A 25,474-nucleotide genomic window follows, 5' to 3' on the forward strand; every position below is an offset into this window, starting at 1 on the left:
TCTTGTTGAAATTAATGGCACTTTTGTCATCAATTTCTATTGAGAGAAATTTGGGTCATACCCATTTTTCCTTTAAGTTGTCAGTAAGCCAGCAGAAATAAATACCTCATCTTCAGCACCACCAACCTCCTCTTCCTCCTGCTGGTAAGGCAACACATGAATTCTCCATCCCTTACTGCTTAGGGAAAGCAACTGTTACCCTGCCGTTGGTTACACCGCCATGGGTAAACACAGGCTGGGAATTAGGTGGTTTATCCAGGAAACTACCTAGAGCTAGCACTGCCTCAGATAACCACCCTATTCCCTATACAAGCTATGGTGGATCTCAGCCAGGTTACAATATCACAGCCCCTGGCTGCCTTCTCTGTCATGCTGCTGGAAAACACTGTCCTAGTGCCAGGTCTAGAGAAAAAAACCCAACCCAACCCAAACCCAAAGTGCTGTTGCCTCAGTCCCAAGCACAGTCTGCGTTTTCAGCATACTCCTACGTTCCCAGGCCATTCTGGCTGACACTGCAGAACTGCCTGATGCAGCTATTGCCCACATACATGCTCCTTCATACAGAGACAAGCAGGTGGCAGCAGTCATGTCTTAAAGCTGCAAGACCTGTCACCAAAGGTACCCTTCAGCTCCTTCTGTTGCCCCCAGATCCCTCTGCCCTGCCCTACCTGACTTGAGCCACTACCGACAGTCAGCATTTCTTCTACCCAGAAGCTGGGAATCAAAATAAACCATGTGCCCTGTTAATCTGCCACAGCAGCAAGGCCTTGGTACTGCTTCCTACTTTGAAAATAAGGAGGTATCACAGTGAGATCCTCCTGCATCAGCAAAATTGGCTCAAGGGTCCTGGAGATGCGCCCTGCTGCTGTTCCTGCAAGAAGTCTGACATGCAACAGGAGAAAGCTGCTCCCTGCAAGGAAGCGCTGTATGCAAAGGATTTCCTGCTCTGTAAGCTGCTAAAGGAGAAGTACATCAGTAACCATCTCCCCCTACCAGCCCTGCCACCAGAGCGGGTAAACCCACCATTACCAGAGTAAAATATTTAACCCCACAAGCTTCTCTCCAGGTGACTGGGATGCTGCAGATGATGCACAGCTGGGAATACTGGCACTACAGCTATGACCTTGGCAGAAGCTGGTGCCCAGCCTAGCACAAAACAGGGATTAGACTGAAGACCACTAGTGCTGATGACTGATAATTGGAAAAGGAAGGTCATTTTGCATTAAAACATATCCAAAGACATATCTGGTATTCTGTGGGCTTTTAGCCACGCAGGCATACAAACATGGCAATTGTAGTCAATTCTCAAAACCAGTTTTCTCACAAGAAAGTCCTCTTGGTGATTCCAGAGAATTTAATCCTAGGCAACTGGCACTAAGAAATTCAGAGCTGCTTTAAAGTTTCAGCTAAGCGTCCTCCAGTTATATGCCTATCAACAAAGGAACTGGCAACAGCTCGTGGATAATGATTGCCAAAGGAGAGTTTCAGCTCCCAATCAGTAACAGAGAACTTGTGCTAAAATGCAACTTAATAATCAACCAGTTATGTAACCCTAAAATCCCAAGCACATCGATAGCAAAAAATCCCAAGTATCTGCTGGAATTAACAGTTAATTATGCAGTTAGCAGAATGCTGATACCAAATACTCTCTTTTGGTTTGCATTTGCATTTCAAAGGAGACAAATCACAGTTTAAATGAGAAAATACATAATTACGCCTTTACCAAAATGCTTTTTCAACACTATATTCAATAATAACTGATGATAACGTACACATGACAATAACTACCCTTTTAAAGTTCGTCAGAGAAAGGTATCACCAGCCAGAAAAGGTGCCCATTAGGTATCGTTTCATACATCCATTATGCCAGGGCTCATTGTCACTTGCAGTGGCTCATCAGCAAAATTACTGCTATATTCTACATGCGGCAGCAATTCTTCTCTCGTGCCAATGATGCCTCAGAAATCAAGACTTTGCTCATGCTGTCATGCAAAACCTGGCATTTTCTGGAAGCCAGCTGAGGCATGCCTCCTCTCATATCACTTTAGAGAAACTACTTCCTAATTTTTCTCTTATTCATATTTAACTTTATAGGGGAAGCAGCAAAAGGAAGCACTAAGGCATTTGGAGATGCCACCAAACAGCTCACTGACGTGCATGAAGATTAAAGCAGTACCACTATTCAGACAGACACTTGAAAGGAACAAACCTCTTCTCTAACCTACCCCTTCCTGAAAAAGACCTCGAGAGAAGTGAAAAGACACCCTCCCAAAAGGCTTGTGGATGTCCCAAAGTCATGCCGAGACAATACTAAGAGAGCATAATTATGCCAAGTTCAATGTAAAAATCACTGGGCAAGTCTTCATGCTAACATCATAAAAAACCAAGTCAAACACATCACAAGCTGGAAACCTGCCAGAACATCCACTGGGCCAACAGATGATCCAGATGAAAAAGAAGCGTTTGAGAAAGATCAGGCCATAGAAGAAAAGTTATATAAAATCTCTGCATCACTGTTCTCTGCAAAGGAGTCCAGGAAGGCTCTGCACCAGTCTCCCTTTTCAGTGAGTGAGTGTGAGAACTAGTTTCAGATGAAAGTATGAGTAGAAGAGGGTTCAGAAAGAAAGAAAAAAAAAATACAGTAAAATGAATAGTAATAAATCACTAAGACCAGATGGCATCCATCCATGAGCTATAAAGTAACTTAAATACAGAATTGCTGAACTACTAACTGTGATGTGCAGCTTATTGCTTAAATTGCCCTTATAAAAGGCATGGAAGGTGACAAACGTGACTGATTTCTTTAAATGGGTCTGGCACTGGGGAGGGAGCACTCAAGGGACCAGAGTCTAGTAAGTCTCCCTCCTGCATCTAGCAAAATGATTGAAAGAGAAGCATTAACAGATAAATAAATATGCTGTTAAGGGAAGAAAGTCTCTTTCGCTAAGAGAGGTCATGTGGGTGTTGAAACTAGATGATCTTTAAGGTCACTTCCAACCCAAACCATTCTATGATTTTAAGTCTCATGAATCTGTAACAGATCTCTGACAACAGCACTTGAGCTCTGGTTGATAGAGGCAACATCTGTATGACAGAAATGCTTTTTACATGCCAGGTCTAGCTGCATCCCACGGCCATATGGGGTGAGACCTAAGCAAACACCAACCCTCTCCTCCTCCTCTCCTCTGCCCTGGTTTCCACACAAAGGAAACTGGGGCATGCAACTTGGGTATAGGCTCTAATCCCATCTGTTGGTGTGCCAGCATGCGTAATTACTGGTCCAGGACCTCCTGCACACTGCACTTTGCATCAGGAGATAGGCAGGCATGCAATCATGGCAAAGTTGGATGTTAAAACTATTAAAAAGATCTCCTGAAAGCTCTTAAAGAGAGCTTAGGGATAAGGAGGAGGGCTCTTCATGGATTATTAGTAGCTTAAAAACAGGAGACCAAGGGTAATAATAAATGGACATCCCTCTCAAGTAATGGAGAGGTTACTAGGGAAGTCTAGCAGAACTCTGCTCTAGGGCCTGGGCTGAAAACTGTACTCATACATCATCTGAAAAAAATCAGATCCATGGAAGTGACAGAGCTTTCTGATAACTCCAGATGACGAAATCAAGAACTGTCTGGGAAAAACTGCTGAAAAAAGCTTGCAAAATTGTGTGGCTGGCTGACAGAATGGAAGGTGAGAATCAGTAATTGCAATCCATGCAGATGGTAAGATAATCTTTCACCATACATACAAAATAACTGGGGCTCTAAGTGAACAAACATCACCCAATAAAGAGACCTAAGTGTAACTGGAAGAGGTTTTGGGGGCTTCTGTCTTTTGAAAATGCTTGCTCAGTGTTTACTAATGGTCAACAAAAGCAAAGGGTGAGAGAAGACTTGTGAGCTACTGCATAAATCCACTGCATTTTGAAAACAGCATGTCAGTCTGGTCTCCTCCCCAAACTAATACAATGGGCTAGCAAAATCATGGAGGAAGGAGATAAGAATGGCCAGGGGTAGCAAGCAAACAACAGATATACAATGGGAGAATAAACTGACTAGCCAATTCTTCAGCTCCTAGAAGAAATGATGGGACTTGACAGATCTCTAAGTGATAAATGGCATACAGAGAATGAAAAGGAATATATCCACTATTACTACAAACACAAGAATGAAGTGGCATTCCATCGAATTATCAGCTACCTGCTTTAGAAACATCTCCAACAAACAAATACGCACAATTAAACTGCAGAAGCGACTGCCATGGAACATTTTATATGTCAAGATTATAAATGTATTCAAAAAGGTATTAGGCAAATTCACAGAAGAAAGATACAGAGGGGTTATTAAGCACAACTGTCTGAATGCAACCTCCCGTTCAGAATCACTGAATCACTAAATCACCGACTGCTAGAACAGGCAAATGAAGAAGTATCATTTTTACCCTTGTCCTGATTTTATGCCTTCTTTTTAGCTGACCAGTTTAAAGGATAAGAAACTAGGCTAGATAGAACTTCCTTCTGACAGTGTTCACATTCTTATGGATCTCCTTAAAACTACTTTATCTCCTGCTTTCCTTTCAGTTTCACAATTTTAACAAAAGCAACTGAGACACTAGAGATAGAGGCATCAACAGGCAGAGCCCTTAGAAATTTAGGTGAAGAAGTTGAATCTATTGCTTTGCCCAACCACTGACCTGTTTACAAAGAAAAAGCAAGTTAAGAGTCAGAAAAATCTAACTGGAGCATATTACATCTATTAGGTACAGATATGACAGTAGTTCATCAAAATTCCCTTCTGTGTCTGTACTCTTTTGGGCTGGGTATGTAACAGAATCCTTCCATATACTTCTCTGAATGGAAACTTAGCTGCACTTTATCAAAAAGTAAATAATAGTAACAAAGTAAAGGAAAGATTTATTGATAATGATACCCACTTCTCACTGCATTGACAGTTTAGATTGTATGATGCAGTGCTCCTTTTCAAAGTAATATATACAAGCAAAAATCATGCAGGGAGGAATACCAGGGAGTGCTTGCTGACCTTTTAATGAGATCAGTGATCACAGACACAATTTATCAGCAAAGAATGAACACTGACAACTCTTACCAACAATCACTGCTGCAATATTAATTAAAAATGAGGGATTTGGAGACTGCCAGATGAAAGAGATTACAAAATGTACCTAAATTTAGACACAGCAGGATTAACAGATTGCAAAAAAACCCAAAAGGGTTAACAGCCATCATCCCGCAAAATATAAAGGGGGGAAAAGTAATCTTTTAAACAATAAAAGAAGTTACTTATTGGCTTTATCACCACTCACAGAGGTTCTAAGTAACTGTCACCCCCAACCCTGAGGTATGTAAGGTTAAAAAAACCCCAAACCTGCTATTCTTAAATATTCAGCTTATTTTATTACATTTATCTTCCTGCTGTTACCATAGAAATCAGAATACCAGGAAGACTTACAGGCTTCTGCACCAAAAGGGCACAGAGAGGCAGCTGCATCCTTGCACTGCCTTATGCAACACCAAATCCTAATGGTCCCAGCTTCCACAATGTATTAGGAGAGTATATTAGGAATATAATGAAAAGACAATGAACATGCTATTTACTAATAAAATACACATAATTAATAAATGCGGATTTTAAATAAAATCTTAGCTACTCATCTGAGCCACCTCATTATTCTTAATTTTATGACTTTCCTCACTGTTACAAAATCTTTTGCCTATTCTTATCCTATGACACCACTTGCACAGAAACTTCACAGAAATTCCCATGTACTGAAGCTGTTTTTCCACCTCTATCTCATTTGCTCTACATCAAGTTTGTAATTTGAAATATGTATTCTCTGGTCTTCCTCTACTGCTAACACCAACAACTGCCGCCTTCTACATTATAAAACTTCACACTTGGGGCAGTTACCAAAGGCGTATCATGGAAGATCCTTGCAATAGCACATTTTTATTTTACTGAAAGTTAAATCTTGCACTTTAAAGGAAAGATTAATATTAATTTTTAGTAACCTTTGTTAGTTTGTTACACTACATTACGTACATAGTATTATTGGGTTATTTAAAACTATCTGGAGTAGATGATTGAATTTCATAACGAAAATGCCATCTATGTTGCACTACAAACTAGAAATGGCAATAATGAGAGGACAGCCCCTTCGTAATTCAAAATCCACAACCTGAAGCTTTGTCTTATCAGTCAAAGGCACCAACTGGTATATTCTGCACTTCGTATTTTGCACGTAATATTCAATAAAATATGGCCTCTACTGAAATGTTTTTACTGTAAGAACTGAGCTGCATATGATGTCATACAATGATCTTAGAGATGGAAAAAAGACACAACTGATCCAAACGCTTGTGAAAACTGTCCCAGTTTTCAGACTCAGTTTTTCATGTTCACTTTAGTAATTTCGGGTACCTCGCGTGATGCCTCCTGTTGTTTTTACCAGGCAAACCCTCAACTCCTTGAGTAGCATTGACAATCTCTGTAAAAATCCTATGACAGTTAGAAGAAAGTACAACAGCCAGGAAACTCAGAACCTGAACACTTACGCACCTGTGATTTATTCTTTAGGCTGCAGATGACAAACCAAGAGAAATCAAAGGAACAAGAAAACACAGCACATTAGTCATTTGGTGCATTTGCAAAATACTGTTGAAATATTGATGCTGGACTTCAGTGCACCAAAGTTTCTCAACATGGTGTCTGAGCATTACTGAACTCTTTCAGTAATTCCACATCATCGCTATTTTACAGCTATATAAGGCTGGAATGTTAAATAAGATAATTTGGGTAAATTGCCTAAAAATAGTAAGCAATTTTGGAATTTGAGTCTCTTCTTCAGAAGTCCCCAAGGATTTAGAAGTCTACGAAAAGACCATGTAAAACCTACAATCAAAGGGAAAATCAAGACCTGCAGGGAACCTCCAGTGTAGGGCTAGCACTGTTTTCTTTATGCCAGCAGAAGCCAATGAGTGCCTAAGAGGATGCCTGATTTTTAACAGTGGTCAGCAATGCCATCAGCTGAGTTTCTGCCCTACAGGGAGTCGAAAAAACACCATTTCTCTTCCTTAGGGGAAGGGATGGATAAGCAAGGCAGTTTACCATGAGGGATGCAGTTTCTGGCTTCCATCTGGGAGGGGGATTTGTGCTGTGAGCACAAGCTGTGACCCCAAACGCAGCCCATGTCCCACCGCTCCTGCTGGTTTCCCATGTCAGGGGAAGCAAGGATCCCTGTCACACTATGTCTTGGCTCCTGCTGGGTTTCTGTTGGCAGTGCTGCACTCATAAATGCTTTTTATCCCTCCCTGAGCCTCTGAAAGGTTGCCAGCCGATGCCCTGACTTAATGTATGGGTGGAAGCAGATACCCGGGAAGTTGCCACCACTAGCCAGCAGGACAGGAACTGGCTGAGCCTGTCACAGAAACATGAGCAAGGAGGAGCAGCCCTTGCTTTCCTCTGGGATTTGGGCACCTGACTTCTGCACTATAAACACATAAACTCCTAGTATTGAAAGACCTGGATGATCAGAATTTTTTTTCTATGACCAAAACTGTCATGCTGCCCCAAAATGTTGGGTACTTTTCCTTCAAAAGGACAGAGCCAGAGAGTCATTTTAGCTACTGGTTCAATGAGTAATTCATCTAGTAAGGGAGAGACCAGGGAAAGCTCAAACTAACTTCTCTATCTTCCAGGACCATGTCTTGAAAATCACGTTTTAGGCTGTTCCCTGCAGCAAACAGTTAACTTTGTATAGCTTAAGACAGAATCCCTGAAAATAAGCTAGCGTTAAAAGACATGGTGTTTTGCTACATCCCTCACTTTGTTTTTGCACCTACTCCAAGCAGCACCACTCAAGTTTCCTGCTTTCAATTGTGTATAATTTCACCAATTTAATGCTCTGGACTTAAATTGTCCATGCGTGCGCCTGCCTCAGGTTGAATTAGATCAGAAAATTTCAGCTGAAGTGTTTGGTTAAGTCTGAAGAGAAATTGTTTCCCTCCCTCGAGTTAAATAAACAACAGCCATAGCCATTTTTTTTCTATGGGATTTCTGTTACTTTACTGTAGCAACCTGAAATGTCTCTGAGCTTAGGTGATGACTCAGGAGGGATAGTCTTTTGCCATGTCTTAAGGAAATCTTCCCCATTAATATCTCTCTGTTCTCCCAAATCCTCAGATCCATTCAAGGGAAGGCTTCCTCACTAGCAAAAAATGAAGCAAAAATCCAATTGTCTCTTATTGCATAGTCCTGTACCATCGCTACAACTCAACCAACCTGACCAAAGGAGTCACATGGGAAAAATATTACGGGATAACATAACTTTTAAGTTTGATTATGGATACAGTCTTCAAAGCACGTACCCAAAGGGCTCAAACTATGATTTCACAGACAACCTTAATTTAGGGATTTTGCAATTTCTCGGATTTGAGCTTGCAGCCTTAAGAACATCATTGCAACACCCTTTGAATGTAATTACATACGCAACAGTCATCCTTAAGAGTGTTTACCTGCAATAGGAATTATGTGGTGTCACATATATGACAGTCTTTTAAGGATTTACTGTGGATTAAAACTAAAGCTGTATATGCAGAATATTAGTTTTGATTACAACTACTATGCTACAAAAGAAATTGATTAAAAACACCCACATATTGTAACTTATACAAACACAACACAAAATACGCTGGCCCATTCCATCTATTCTTTTCAAGCTGATTTTAGGCACTTCAGTAGCAGGCTGAGTGGCCATTTTCTAATCTCTCAGATCTCATCTCTGCATTTACTTAAGCCCACTTAAAGCAGTGGAGTATACACATGATCCAAAAAGACCAACAGTACACTTACTTAGATATATGGGGAGATTCAGTTGGGTATAAGGAAGAAGTTCTTCCCTGTGAGGGTGGTGAGGCACTGGCACAGGCTGCCCAGAGAAGCTGTGGCTGCCCCATCCCTGGCAGTGCTCAAGGCCAGGCTGGATGGAGCTTCAAGCAACCTGGTCTAGTGGAAGCTGTCCCTGCCCATGGCAGGGGATTGGAATTGGATGAGCTTTAAGGTCCTTTCAAACCCAAACAGTTCTGCAGGCTGCCCAGTCAAGGCTCAGACATCTTCAACAACAGAGATTCTAGGGTCTTTCCAGATACCTGCTTTGCTATTTCTCCATCTCATTATGAAATTTCTTCTGTTGCCCAGGAGGAAGTTTTTTGTCCCATACACATGACTGCAGCCTCTCATCCTTCCACTGACACCTTCATGAAGAGTCTGACTCTATTTTTTTCCACAACTCATCAGGAAGCTCAAAGCTACAATTAAACCTGCACTGCACTCAGCACAGTCTTCTCTTGGCTGCTTGAGCCCAGCTCCCTCTCTGTCCCAGCCAGACCCTGATTACCTTGGCCAATCTCCATGGGCCTCTGAAGTTTCTCAACAACTTTCCTGTGCTGGGGAGCCTAAAACCTGGACTTCAAGTGAAGTCTCGCAACTACCACCCTGCCTGCCAATGTGAGAATCTTGGAACAGGCTTCTGCTATCTTTGGTAGCTCAGCAATGAGTACATTCTCAATGTATAACTAAGTACAGGAGCAGGCCACTATCTTACATACGTATCTGGTTTTAGATGTTTTTATTTCGCACTCCTTTTCCTGACTTGATCCCAACCTCAAGCTCAGTATAATTCTGCAGGCACCCACCTTCAAGGCCTGCAGCAAAAACCTCACAATTGATCTCGACTTCTGGAATTTGCTTCTAGCTGCAGTACCACAACCGCTAGCAATGCACATACACTTTTATTTGCAAGTGGGATTGATTTCCCTGTCCAATAAATTTTGACCCCTGACTGACTATCTTCAGATGAAGGAAAGCTGCTTCTGTGTTTGAACTTTTAGTCTACATTTCCCCAGGAGAACGGAACTCTTTGAAGTTCACATTTTCACTTAGCTTTAGCTACAGATACTTTTGCTGTTATGATTCTCTAATGTCCATGTCACAGTGGAAGTGCTTTCAACAAGGAAAATGGCTGACACTACGTTTTCAACCACATGCAGTGAATCTCCTCTTGAAAAGAAACAAAAAAGCACCAAACCAAAAGATCCTCCTTTGATATTGCTCTTTGCTTTGGGATCTATCTCATATACATTAATTATTTAGGAATTCCTAAATCTAAGAAAGACTATTAAAATGAATGGTGACAAAACATCTTCGTCAAGAAAAACATTTCAGACTGCTTCAAGAGACTGCGCAGTAAGTTATTTTTTGTTCATTCTTTTTTTATTATTTTTGTGGCTTATTTCAAGAGCACCCATATACCGATGATCATGGCTCATCTGTACCTCTAGAAAACAAACAAACAAACAAAAAGCTTCTGGGATAAGCGTAGGACATGACCCCAGTTTGACTGCCTGCGTAGTGTCTTAAGTTTTGACTTTACTGTCTTGGAATAAACACGAGGGGAACAGAACAGAAATTAAATTATACTCATCAAAAGCAAAGCACTAAAATCCAAACTTAAAATATGGAGGAACACATACTCAGAAGGAATGGTTCCTTGGTTGAGCCTTCTTTCTTTTCTGAATGCATCATAAAAGAAGTTATATTTCATTACTGAAAAAACATTTTGGCTTCTTTCATGATTACAAAGACGGGTAATTAAGATTGTCAAGAAAACACATTGAACAGCTGCATATTGTTAACAAAAGCACCATTATAAGACTGCTCTGAATAAAACTGGTAATTTAAACGTTCACATTTCCTAGAAGTTAGATATTTTTCCAAGCTCCAGTAGATACCAAAAAATGTTGGTTTTTTTTCCCTACAAATCCTGGTCACGTATCAGTCATATTTTAAGCAATCAGAATGGTCCTAATTTGAAGTCACATCCACATATATAAGGAGAAGTGGATGGCAATATCAAAGCTTTGCCAATTGAAAACTGAGTCAAAAAATTAAGCTACTTTAAGCCCGAATTAGCTGAAATTTTCTTAGACAGCAGCTATGCCTGAAAACCAAATAAAGACAGAGTAATCCTTCCAGCTTGCACTGAAAAGGACCATTAAGGAATACTTACTCATCGAAGATCAGGTCTGGAGCGAAATAGAGGAACTGGCTGTTTGTATGTTTGTACGATCTCCAACTCAAGGCAAATGATGACAGACACATCCATGAATACTGAATTAAAGTAATTTGGTCCTCGAGAGGCAAATTTCTAAATCCTAGGAATCAAACCAGAAAACACTCGTAAACTATGCTGCACTCTGCAAGGGTTGGCCCAACCAGCACTGAGTACATTACTGATTATTTTTCCAGTATTGACGAACAAGAGCAACACTCCCACACAAAGTATACTTCTGAAAGAAACACAGCCATAATTTTTCAATCCAATGACAAAACATGTTTTCTTGGCTATTATTCAAAATGAAAGTTTGTAAAATACTGATCACAGGCATATGAAGCGAAAAGTGACATAAATAAAAAAAACCCCGAACAATCTTCTCTTACGTGTTCATCTCGCACACTCCTGTAAGCACACACAGCCCACAGATTAAAGATGTAATTTCTCAAGCAAACAGTTCATTAAGCTAAAAGAAACAGTGAAGAGAAGTTTCACCAAATGCCTTGTGGTGTTACCTGGAAGTATCTTTGCCCACTTCACCACCTGAATCATCTGCTTGCCGGCCAGGCGGTTTAAGGTGGAAAGCAGGTACTCTGCTGTGTCTGGCTTTGAACTGTCGTATCCTGCATACACGATCTCCGGCTCAATGCTTTCAAGGATCTTAACAGGAGAGGGAGTAAGTGCTGGTGAGATAGCAGACATGTGGGGGACAAGTGCTGTGTTTACAGAGGGCTCAGTCACAGGCGCGATGTATGTTGTCCCTTCCTCGGGGCTCTGGGGTGGTGGCTGCTGCCGCTGCTGTGGCTGCTCCTCATGGATCCCTTTCAATTTCCCCAACTTTTTGGACTTCCGAGCTGGGGAAATGAACAGCACAAGAGCCAAGTCAGTACAGAAAGCTGGTGTAACCCTGGCTTATAGAAAATGGAAGCAGCAGCATCATCTCAAAGTTCCCAGGGAAATGGGTACAGGACCTTAAGAAGCACCTCCCTGCCTGCAGCATCGTTATACTCAAAAAAAAGGACCAAAAGACACATGTAAGCTCATTTTCATTGCTTTACTGGATGTTTCTGTAAGTGACAAAATGTCAGTATCTGTCTTCATACAGACACACAGAGAACAGCCTAGTCACCGTGGTCAGAATAACTTTTCACCTTCAAGAGTAAATTCATATTCTCCATTGCATGTGGTCATCAAAAGAAATCTCCCCGGCAATGCCTAAAATTAGGAGACCTGGGGCCCTCCTAAGCTTTTGAGTCCTACTGCCCACCATGGCAGCATCTCAACTTGAAATGCAGTTAATCCATTTTGAACAGCTTAAGCCAGCTGAATCGCTTTGCTTTTGCTGCTTTGATACTTCCATAAGAGCTTTATCCCCTTTTCTTGAACAGTTCTGAAATAACACTAGAAATATTTACCCAGTTAAAGAAAAAACACTGAGCCTTGTGTAACACCTTCCTCATGGCTATCAACATTTCTCTAATGATTTCCTTTCCCTTTTGTTTTCCTTTTTTTCGTTAGTGCTACCCTTCCTACTTTTCTCTACTAGAAGACAGTAATGCTAGCGTGCTTCCTCCCTTTGCAGAGACGCCAGCCATTCTCTGTGGGCTGTTTCCCATCTTTTTAACGCGAAACACAGGTATGTAAGCAGGCAGAAAGCCCTGCTTCCACCCCAGCAAAATGATCTTGTAGCAAGAGGAAAGAATGGGAAATAAAAAGCAAGACAATTAAGTTAAAAAAACCCAAACCACACAAAAAGATCCGAGCCAAAAGCCCATCACCCTCCTTTCATTAAATAATCAATAAATCAGCAGATAATGAACTAGATGTAAATGCTTGAAGTTCTTTTAGAGTAACTTCTCTCATAGTCATTCCTACCTAGCTATACACAGCTAAAACCCTTGCCTGGATTTTTATCTTCTTGTCCCTTGATTATTGCAACACCCCTTTTACTGGCATCAGTAAATACAAGTCTGTCACACTCCTACTTCAAACACTAATGAAAACACCCTCCTTAGTCCATGCCATGTCCCAAGTCTACTTCCTTGAGGTTTTTTTTTTTTTTTTCCCCTGCCATCAATTCCCCCTCCTATCTTTCCCTAAATATAGCACCTTTTCTGCAATTTCAGGATCCTTCCTGGCCAACCTCCATCTCATCCCTCCTCTCTTCTCCATTATCGAAATGTTCACTTCTACTGCTGTGGAAGTGCCACTGCCACCTGGGAAGTTTTCAAAGCTTGCTTTATGTGCTTCTTCCTTCTTACACTGCAGAAAACTCCTCACGAAGATGCACAGAACTACCTCATTACACCTCTACAGACTCCTTAAATCCCATGGTTTAAGAAAACCTTCTTCAGCCAACAGTGGAGCTGCTGTCGCCCTGTGACCACTGCTGGCGACAGCAGCCATTAGTGTTCTACTGCTTCCTTGAAACTGGGGCTGCCTGACCGGAGCCAGAGGCTGTGACTGAGCTCCCAATCCTGCAAGGCAGGATACAGACGCCCAGAGCCCAGGACAATGCACGCCCAAGTGCAACAATAGCCTGTTGTTTTCAACATTTCCTTGCTGGGACAGTACCTTGAACTCAGAGGAGCTGGCTCATCCCAAGATCCAAAAGAACAGCTTATTTGTTAAGGTAAACATGGGACATTGTTATAGAAAACAGTGATGTTACTACTCATAAACAAGATCCTGAAGATCTTGCGTATGGAGTCTCCTTGACTACCATCTTCAAAACCTAAACAGAACCCATTACTACTGCATCATATACAGCACTGGGCAGTAAGTGCAAAATCAGAACATTGGTTTGGTGTTGTTGCCATCACACAATGAAATAAGGACCTTCCTGGCTGATTTCAGCATCAGCGTCACTCAGGAGATTCACAGAGAAGTCCAGAGATCTTTGTGTAACTTTCACCATTTTTCCTTTAGAGATCTGGACACCATTTCATTAATTCACCTACAGCATGTATCTCTGCTTTCAACAATTTCTTAATTTCTCTATTCCTGCAAATATCCAGACCAAGTGAGGCAGGTTGAGGTTTTCTGATAAAAGGATTAGATATGCAAATAAAAATGTGCCAATCCTAATAAAATTTAGTTAAAAATTCTGCTGTTCAACGATCCACATGTAGTTAAAAAAACTTCCTAATTACATGAAGCATTAGCACAGATTATATAGGGAAACACAAGAATTGCTGTTATAAGAAAGAAGTAAGAGATGTATCTGTCAGGAAAGGTTTCATTGCATCTGGTTCTGTCTTAAGAGACAGGGCAGATGAGAAGAACCTTATAAAAATCCCTTCCAGTCCTATTTCTTACTTTTCCATTACGAAACTCTTCAAAAAAGCTCATTCAAACAATGAAACACAACTGAAGGATTTTTCATCCTCCATGCATCAAGTTACATGGATGCTGACATCCATTCTTCAGGATGAAACTTCTGTTCCTAGTACCCAAAAAGCCATTTTACAAAGTAGCAGCTGATCAGACATCTTGTTAAACAAGCTTTTTCCTCACTTTGCAAAATAAAATGGGGGGAGTTACAGGCAAAGCAGACAACTCTTGATAAATTTAATCCTGAAAAGTAAGTGAAAATGCTGTTGTTCCCCATTTGGTGCAGTTGCACCTACATGATGACATCCTCACGCAGTCACTGTAAGCATTAAATATAGTTTGCTCTTATCTTATAAAGGCAAAGCTGAACTTACACATTTGCCAACAGAATAAATCCCAAAAGCAAAGCAAGGATAGCCAAGTTCAGCAGAATACCTGATGATGAGTTAAGAGAGCTACTGGCCACTGAGAGTTTAAAAATAAGCCTGAAGGAGTGGACAGAGATTAGTGTTTGCTGTTATTATTCACTAAGTTTTATCAGGCACTATTTTTTTCTGTTATCAAAACAGGACTAAAAATAAGTAACTTTACATATCTTCCATGTTTGCAGAGGCAAAAAAAAAAAAAAAAAGCATTCTCGCCATAAATACATCAGAATAAGAAATGTATTGGTTCGCCAACTCCATCAAGTATCCAGCAACACAGATAACTGATTATATATTTATTAAGACATAATTTTGGATGTTCTATTCTCTAAGAGTTTTTCATTAAAAGAAAAAAGAAGTAACATTCTTCCATGTATAATACTGGCATAAAAATGTGTTTTAGTTTAATTTTCTTCCATTATAATGCCTTTAAAATGAAGCTGAGAAAAACATTACTGCTTGACAGTCATGTTTACAGTGAAGAAAACTGTATTTTTCATTTGGCTTCATGCCAGTGCTGTAGCTCAACTGGTTTGGTGACTCCCACAGAAACCAACAACTACAGATTAAATACAAACTCTGAGCAGTACTTTCTCTGAGGCGGTCTTTTGAAGCTGTTTTTCACATTTGCTCTCTAACTCCAATACCAACTATAAAATCAACACAGCAACCTCTGAAACAGCTCATAAGGACTGCCGTGTGAAAACATTTAGGAAATCACAAGCTCATCACACAGACCAGGGACGGAGCATACATGGGGACATTTCATGTGGCAAAGTTAAAACTTGAAGCCTATTTGGGGTTAGGTCAAGCCTTTCATCCAATGGCTGCACAGCCAGCGGCGTATCTCTAATTGCAGGACTTCTTGCCCTCCAGTTCAGTGTTACTGCACTCAGGATATTATATTATAATCCTTGGATTTTTAAATCACCTGAGACAGAGTAGAAGTTGAAGAAAAACAGTAGTGAAAGACACACTGCAGATATACTTAAGGTTAGGACTTCAAATATCTGACATTGCTTTTGCTAGGTATTTTAGAAGGTCTTGTACACTACAACAGAAATAATGAAAAATAAGTATAAGCATCTGAAAAGTCACATGAAGCTGGATTTTAAAAAAGCATGTCCACCAGACCTCCTCTGTAGCTCTAACAATGAATTACAGTATTCATAGGAATAAAAAAGCTGCAAGTCTGACCACAGATAGCAGTCCCTGTTCCTCTGGAAGCAACAGGCAGAGTTTCACCTGGATTTAATATGAGCAGGCCCACGTCCAACATGCTCAAAGAAAAGTCTGCAAATTCTGCAAACCCCCACACTGTTCCATGTGCTTGGAAGACCTTGACAAGAGCCACCCGCAAATACCAGCTTGCTTGTTACCACCTCCAATGCCAGTCCCACCTGCCTAGAAAAGGGCAACACTATGGATGCAGAGGCACTACGGAAGGCTGGGATGCCATATTAAAACCAATTTAACAGTCTTGGGCGCTATTAAGACCGTAGGGCAATACAGTATCCCGTTTACTACAGGCTTATGATCTGGCAAAAAAAGAGACAACCATTTGTGAACAGCTATTGCCAGGAAACTGGGGTGAATTCAGATTTGAAAGCTGGTTGCTTAGTATTGATCCTTCATCTGTAAGGACTCCTGTCACAAGACCGAAACAGAGAGGTCTGTGCTTTCAGGATCAGAAGTTTCAGTGCCATCTGTAAAACACTGAATAGGCTTCTGGTCATCTGCAACAGTGAACGCTACTCTAGGTCGAATAAAAGGCCATTAACGGGATGTGACCCTATTGTAAATTGTTTACTGAATGCAAATTAATGTGAACAGCACCTACAAATCTATGTCATTCCTGATTTTTTAAGGTTACGTCTGAGGTTTTAGGGTAGTTACAGGACAGGTAAGTTATTATACTCTTTTTCTTTTAAAATACCATGGTAAATTTACACATGCTATACAAATTGGGCCTAGGGGGAACTAATCTATAATCCTTCTGTCCCCAGGGAATATACACAAATTAAGTTAAGGACTCCACGGGGCCACACATCTGATAACTGTTTTCCATAGGATCAAAATGAATAGTTTTCATCAACATTACTGTTAAAAAAATGGGATCCCAAAATGCCAAAGAATAAAATGTTATCAACAGTAGCTAAGAACCCATAAATACTATGATTTAACTCAGCAATTTTGTAACAGAGTAATATCATGTTTGCAGAGTTGTATCAGTGTTCAAATTCAGCAAATGAACAATCTAAAATGCTCTGCAAAGTCATGTTGACATACAGCGCTCTAAAGTGAAATCTGAAGTTTAGAAAATTATCTGTAGTTCTATGTAGAGCAGATTACATCACTTGCAGTGAAAATCCTCTGGAATCAGGGTTGTTTTTTTCTAGAATATTCAAAGTTTATTACTTCGCTGCCTATCAAAAACCAGTTATTATTTATATATCTAAAGATGTGACACAGACAACTAAGAGTTTTATTCATCACATATGTAATGCTTTGCCACAACTAGGACCAAACTAATCCTGACCTGAGAGATCTTTATTCTACCCATGTTGCAGGACATAGCTGAATCAGTAAGTGATACCACAAGTACATTATAAGGACATATGCTACCTTTGTGTAAAGCAGAAAACATCAGTGGAAGGAAGGGGAAACCAAAATGGACACAGAACAGAACAACAAGAGCGAGGGAGATTTAAACACAGAGGTAAAGAAGAAGAAAAAGCAGCAATTTGAGTAAATACACGTGAAAGACAAAGGCGGGGGGGGGGGGGGGGGGATGTGGGGGGTGGGAATCATGATATGCACTTCAAATAAGGTATAATTTGGCTTTCCCACACACCCCTCTTTTGCTGCCTGCCTCTCTCCAAAAGCAACCTACAACACCTTGCCACACCAGAATCGCCAAAGGATCAAGCCGTCAATTCTCCCCCTGAGGCAGTCATCCCAGCCTTTGGATAGACTCCCCTTCGAGCCCTCAACAAGTATACACATTTTGTCACTTGCTTCCACTTTTGTATAGATAAATGCTCCATCAAAATGCCACTTTTTCCTCCCCTGAAGCTTTTCATCATGTTTGACTGGTGCCTTCGCCTCACTTTCTTCAGTGAGCTGACATCTGTTCTCATTAGCTATTTTACTGCTACCACAAATAGTGTTTCCCTTCCCCCAAATCTGTTGTATCTTGACATATATGAAAATTTTGAGCTATCTTGGTACAGACATTTTTTCACTTAAGTGTCTAGCACAATGAGTATGAGATTTTGCTAAGAAATTTCTAGATAATAATACCGACATTTCTGATATACATACATGCACACACATATGCACGCAAATGCATGGAATAAAGTGAAAAGCAGTTATGCGAACGAGATCTTACAGCATCATCCCATTCGCTCTACAAAGAACATTCAGGCATGCACCCTTTATTCTTCAGGAAACAAAGAAGGGAACAACCAAGACAGGAACCTAAAGCTTCCATAAACCAATTACCCACTTTGGGAAGCTAACAACTGCTTTTCAGGTAGAACTGAGGTAGATGAAGACCCCCTAAATGCGACCCAAGTGTTGTCCTGTGCGTAAGAGGAAGGGCCAGATATAAATCCAGAAGACACAGAAAGGTGGATGAGTCACTGCTTTGACTGGACAGACCAAGGGGAGAAAGCAAATGAAAAGTGACTACTGAAGCAAGGGACAAGTTGTACCAGGACTTAAAAGGACAGCACAAGATTACTTTATCATCTAAGACACACCACCAAAGGACTTTGTTCTTGCAAAGCAGTAGGTGATTTTTGCAGTGACATTTGGGATATGCTGAAGAGACCAAGCAGTTTGTCTAAATATACAAAAAGAAGACTGCAGCTAGTGAGGAAGACAATAAGGGTCCTGCCTTCACACAGTTTAAAAATAAATTTTAAAACCTGTTTCTGATGGCTGTGACCCACAGGAGACAGTGACAGAAAACGGTATCACTTGCTGGGAGCCTGAGGAATCAGTACAGTTTAATTAATAAAGCAATGAAAATTTCCTGATCTCTTATCCTCCACCAGCAGAAGCAAGCTTTAACTGGAGAACAAGATCAAAGCCAATGATCGAACTCAGCAGAATGAAATGGTAGGCATGACTGAAATAATGACATAGTTTGGCATTGCCAACATCATTCACAACTGCTTACTAACTAATAAGTAACACTTTAATCTGACAGGATTGGACAGCTTAAAGACAAGGAATAAAAGTGTATGAAGTCTGATCTATGGGTATGTCACATTTTATTTGCCTTCAATCAGACCCTGCAAAGATCCAAGCACATCCATAAATGTAATTCTTGTTCTTGGTTCACATTCAGTACACCAAAAAGGGAGGTACAGCACAGATGAAAGAGCTTCTAACGCATGTTTTAATCTACATAATTGTGCATATTTTCATCATGTTCATTTAAACATATTTTGGTTCTTTATTCTAGTTGGATTTAACATACTAATAAAACTGGACTGCAACTACATAAATATTTTCTGCTTGTTACTTTACTTACATATATATAGAATTTCAGGAATGTTTGAGTTTTGCTTTGTTTGGAACAGACTCTAATATACAATGCAGTGCAACGCTGCTCCAGTACAGCACTGTAAAGCACAGAAGCAATATATGTGAAGCAGTTTATCCTCTTGCTTTGAGCAGGATCAACTACACTTTGCCCAACCCAGTATGTTATTAATCTCCAATAAAAGGAATTCCGCAATATCCCCCATCTGTCTCCAACATCTAACAGTTTTCTCCCAGTATCTCCAATGTAGCATCATTTTTTCTGCAGTAAAGTTGATTTCTCTTCACCATTTCCCCAGCGGCCATAAAGAACGACTTACCATTCCTGTCCCCTCTCTTACACCCCTTTTTGTATTGAAAGACTAGTATCATGGCCTTCTTAATACATTTCTCCCTTTGACACTAAGATAAATTGAGTTTTATCAACTCTTGCTTATAGACTTATGTTTTCTTCTAGGCTTCTTCTTATCCTTGTCCTTCCTTGGGCGGTGTCTGGTCTGTACACACCTTTATTCAGGCACACAATATGAAATTTCGGGAGGGAAGATTCAGTTTAGATGTTAAGGAAACCACTCTGACTAGCAGTGCTGAAACCCAGACACAATCGTAGAAACTATCAGGTTGGAAGAGACTTTTAAGATCAAGTCTAACCATTACCCCAGGACTGCCAAGACCACCAGTAAACCATATCACTGAGGCCCTTATCTACATGGTTTCTGAACACTTAAAGGGACAGTGATTCCATCACTTCCCTGGGCAGCCTGTTCCATTCCCTGACCACCCTTATGGTGAAGAAATTTTTCCTACTATCAAGTCTAACCCCTCCCGGTGCAGATTGAGGCTGCTGCCTCTTGTCCTATCGCAATCATCGGGCCCACACTTGCCAGCTCTACAAGAATAGAATAATGCCTTAGTATCAAAAGAGGCTTGCCTATTTTTGCAACAATTTTATGTTGCTGACTTTGCCATAAAACCATCATGCAACCATGCTTCTTTCTCTGCTGCAGTCTCTAAACATCTGCTCTCGGGTATTCTTGCCCGCCTCAACTTGCACTTCTCAACATACCCCTCTGCACCTTATTGAAAATGCCATCCTCTTGGATTCAGACACTAGAACTGAAGATGCTTTTGAACTGTGATTCTGGTCACAAGGGAGAATTTGCAAATCTGTAGATTTACATATTTACTCTCTACTTTGTATGCAAGTAATTAGTAACACTGTAGACACAGAACTGACCCTCAACAGGACCCTACTTCAGATGCCCTTACAGTGTGGCAGCAAACCACTCATCACAGCTACTTTTGGAGAATGATACTTCAAGTAATTACGCACCCACTTAGTGAGAAATCTTGTCCTATTTTAACAAGAATTCCTCATTTCCTTCTCACTATACTTATGGCTAGAGACACCAAGTGGTGAAATACATACACCCACAGGGAGGTGGCACCTAATGGCAGCACTTGCCCACATCTCATGGAACAGGCATGGTTCCTGTGCAGTGTGCTGGCTTTTGCACACAGAATTCAGGACGGTGGGGCCATGGCCACAGAGATCTGCTCAAAGGGATAGCCTCTATAGGATGGAAAAAAGAAGCCACCTTGCAAAGCCGGGACAGAAGCCATCACAGTTGCCTCAGAAATCTAAGGTGAAAGCCCAGCTCAAATCTAGTGCATTTTAAGGTCTGACTCAATGATGAAGCTCCAGTTACCTACTCGTCTGATGAGTGGGACAGTGATGTCCACAGCAGGCAAGAATGGAAGGCACTGGGGAGGGTTTGGGTAAGAGACAGAGGAAATTTAATCCCTTTTTAGCCATGCCAAACTTCAGGCTACACATTCATGAAGAAGGACAAAAGTGACAAAAGAAAAGCTGAGTTCCAAAGTGCATTTTACAGGAATATTTAGGTTGTCAGGGAAAATGTCTAACACATTTGCTTGTTTCTCAGCAATTCTCAAAGTGATAATTAATTGAAAAATAACAGTTTCATAGGGGTACTCCTCCCTGTGTGGGAACAACTTTTACCAAATGCCAATTAGTGGTTTCCTGTTAAAATCAAATCAAGCTGTTTTTGATAAAGCTTTTTAATGAGAAATGGCTAAAGTATGAAAATCTTCCCCACATATAATTCACATAAAATCCCAAACTGACAGAACAGCCTCACAACTAACATTTCTGGTATATAAAATTCCCTCATGTACTTCTTCATTAATTTCAAAAGAAATGTATTTACTAAATATTTAAATCATCCAATAAACAAAGCCTTATAAAAAGCTTACAAAAGAAAATTATAATGTTGATGAAAGCCAATCTTAATCAGTCCTTTTCAGATGCTCCCAAACCTCATATTTTACTGATTATTTATTCATTCTTCAAATATATGGCAAATTCAATGATTTTCTAGCTAAGCATTGTCTACTAAATGCATCAGTAGATCTAACTATTCATGAAACAGATTCAAAGACTAGCAGTAAAATACCAACAATGAATGCAAAGATTAGGTCACCTACAACTCCAGTATGTGTCACCTGCAGCAATGAAGCATGAGCAGCTTCAACTACTTGCATTGCTAGTAATTTGGTTAAAAAACAAAGTTAGGGAAACTTTGGAGAACAGATTTAAAAATCTTCCACTGTACCAGACTGAATGCTCTTGGCTATGATCACTGGTTTCTGCCTTGTGTCAAGTGACAACCTTCCTCCCAAAACACCCATTCCCGTCCAACCTTCTGCAGGCGATCCTCGTCCAAGTCTTCTCTCTTGCTTTTATTTGGGTTGATACCCAGTGCTAAGGCTGTTCCATGACTTTTGTGCCCTTCATCCTGATCACAACATTAAGCCATTTTGACTGCCCTGTCTTGTAGATATTTACTGCGTGTGAAATTTCCTCCTCATATTTAGATTGGAGACACAGGTGCTCAACCAGCTTCTCAGAGGGTTTCAAAAGCATCGATAAGCAAACTCTGCTGCAGCACCTCTCATCCTGTATCTTGAGTGCTCATGCTTCCACTCCATGCTAGAGTGTGCCATGCTTTAAATGCTTCATTTTTGTTCTTGCACTACCATTAATAGAACTCAGCTTGGTTAAGCGCTGCACTTACCTCTGTGGTCTTTCTGGTTATGTCGTAAGGCACCACATGCCCTCTTCTTTTTCCCCAAGTAACAGAAATTTGAAGTAATTTGCCTCCTCACTTGTACAATTTCCATACCCCCAGGTTTATCAACTCTATGAACTCAGATTTCACTCAAATGACCTTATTTCTAACACATTCAATGCTGTTGCTCTGACCCTCATCACCCGGAAATCATCTACCCTTCTTCCAGGAACAGCAATGCTATCTGTGCAATACGAGATGGCTGTAGCCATCTTCTGTACTCATCTGAGCCATATTTTTCACCATCCAGTTTATGATTAGTAAAAAAAAAAACCCAACAAAAACCAACATAACAAAACAACACTATAACCATGATAATCTCCTGCTTTAATAAATCACCCTGACCATAAGTGAGTAAGTATCACCCTGTATGTGATACTAAGTCACCTTTCCAGGGAAAATGCAACTCTGCAGTATTACCCATATGTATGATCTGAATCATCAGAGTATCTCTTTGCAACTGTCAGAGTGGCACATTTCTAAATTCTCCTGAGGTTGAAATAGTTGTGTATGAAATGCCTAAGAGGTATGAAATGCCTAAGAGGATGTCTAAATGACGTGTCTGAATGTGCTTGGTCTCTGTGCAGACAGACCCAGAAGCCACACACAGGATTCCTCATCTCTTTCTTTCCAGTATGACAACTGCAAGGTTTTGATGGCAGGACTGTTGTTCCACATCAGTATCTTCTCTGCTCCCTACTGACAAATCCCCGTTCTGTCCATTCAAGGTGGACTGGTCTTGTGGTCTTGACATTCCACCACTTTCCTTCCTTTCTTCCTTCTCTTGTACCTTCTGCAGGGAAGATGATTTCCATCATTAAAATGTTACAGAACTGGGGGATGAAGGAAAACTGTTGGCAGAGAACTACAAAAGCACACAAATCACCAGCACCAATTTGCAGGAAGATGTGTGGTACTGGGTGGCTCAGGGATGTTCCAATGGTGCCTTCACCTTGCCTTCCTCTTGCCTTCCTCTTTGTTAAACATCACCTTCTTGCCTGTCATGTATTGCTGAGGCTTGAATGTGCTCAAGTTTTTTCTTCATAACCTGCTGGGTCTTTCTACTAACATCAAACTCTCAAAGCCTGCTTTTTGACCCAGGTATCCTTGTCACTTCTCACACCTATTTTAGCAAAAAACCAGATACTAAAAATGGAAAGGCATGCACTTGGAAATTGATGGGAAAAAAAAAAAGAAAACCAGGAAACAAGATTCAAACCAAAATACAAGTTACTAAGGTAATTCTGAAGCAAAGCGCATATAAGAATACAACAGGAAAGAACAACAGACTCACGTGCTAAGGCACAATCTGTGATTGAATAAATTTTCCTTGTGACATTACTGGAGTAAACCACAGCTCTAGAGTCAATTTAAAACCTGTGAAGTGCCAAAGTAGCAGACAATCAAAAAAGCAACACAATGTCAGAAAAAGAGCACATGACTTGCATAGTCTTTGCACCGTTGCTTCTTCAAAACACACTGTCACACAGAGGACAGAGTAGCTCATTCAATGAAGATCAGTGATGTCAAAATCTAAAAAGCTTTTTTGCATGTGGAAAGAGTATTTTCACATTTTTTTGATTTGCACACAAATTATCTAGCTTAACTCCACTTACACAACATTAACCATAGTCCGGAAGAGGCCTGGGACAGTTGCACGATCCATCCTCTTGCTCAGAGCCAACTGTACCCTTGTCATTTCTGACAAATGGACAAATGTTTGCCTTATCTTTAAAGACACCCAATGACAGACTCCGCTTCTTCCCCAGACTATCTACTCCAGTGCTCCCCTGGCCTTACAGTAACAGATATGTTTCCACTTCCTCACTTGCCTATTCCTTGTTGCTCGTTACTTCTGTTCTGCTTTCACAGACATGGAAAGCAGATCATCTCCTTTCCTCTTTACCAACGCTTGTTGCTAAAACAACATTTGCTGCCCCTCTCTTCACCTTTCCCTCCAGTCTTTTTTATGGACTAAACAATGCCAAGTAATTCAATCTGTCCCCACTAGTCAAGTTTTAAATACTCCTGATCACTCTCACTGCTATACTCCAGGCTCTTCAAATTGGTCCATGGCACACTTGCAGGCAACTAATGAGGGATTTAACAAAAACCATTAATCAGCATAGTGAGACCACCATACTTTGGCCAAAGTCATGTCAGGTATGGCAAGTTAAATCTTCATGCTCTGAAGCAATGGCTTGGTGGAAGCTTGAAGGACAAGTTCCTCCTGCTCCTACAGCTTCTTGCAGTGATGGGGAAGTGAGTAATGGAAACACACTACCAACAACCGCTGGGCTCCTGTGGTAACCAGCAGCTCTGGAGAGAGAAACAGGAGACACAGGCATGCTTTCTTAACTCGGCCTACACTTTTACTGTGGCGAAGAGCAAAAAGGATACGGACTTAGAGCACTGTGGAAGGAAGCAGGATAATTTGGTGACTGAGGAAAAGACAGAACATCACCAAGAGTTGCATGTAACAGTTTTGGAAACACTGAAGCACTCTGGACTGCTCCAGAATGACAAAACAAAAGCAATGAACACAGGTATTACGGGTTTGCTTGCTTTATGCATCTGTATGAGCAACAAAGACAAATGGCAATTCATGTCAGGATCCTCAGGAAAATAGGCTGCTAAATTTAAGAGCCCTACAAGGCAGAGAATTGGTTAAGGGGGGAATCACGCTTGGTCTTGGGGAGTCAAGGAACCAGAAACATCATCTACCCTGGAAGCATCCTGAAGGTGAAAGCTGGCACCTGCCAACAGACAGGAAAGCTTAGAAGCTCACAGGGGATCCCTGTAAGCCAACCAGTGAATGCCTGGCAGATGGTATTCAAGCAAGAACCACTGCTGTGCTTCAGTCCTATTGCCCTAACAATAGTACAA

General features: G+C 40.8%; 1 protein-coding gene across 11 annotated transcripts in view; it reads right to left on the bottom strand.

The window, feature by feature from the left end:
* Nucleotides 1–25,474, bottom strand: part of NR3C2 (nuclear receptor subfamily 3 group C member 2) — a 210,086-nt gene that overhangs the window by 25,040 nt on the left and 159,572 nt on the right. For all 11 annotated transcript variants that reach the window (XR_010614563.1, XM_065688358.1, XM_065688332.1 and 8 more), the window contains 2 exons: nt 11,640–11,978; nt 11,080–11,224 (listed from right to left, as the gene is read on the bottom strand). Coding sequence is in view for 10 of the 11 variants with exons in the window: in XM_065688358.1 (XP_065544430.1) it covers nt 11,080–11,224; nt 11,640–11,978 (484 nt within the window). In the remaining variant the exon portion in view is untranslated. The remainder of the gene's footprint in view (nt 1–11,079; nt 11,225–11,639; nt 11,979–25,474) is intronic.

The sequence above is a fragment of the Lathamus discolor genome, chromosome 1 (genome assembly GCF_037157495.1).
Source record: "Lathamus discolor isolate bLatDis1 chromosome 1, bLatDis1.hap1, whole genome shotgun sequence".
Lineage (NCBI taxonomy): Eukaryota > Metazoa > Chordata > Aves > Psittaciformes > Psittacidae > Lathamus > Lathamus discolor.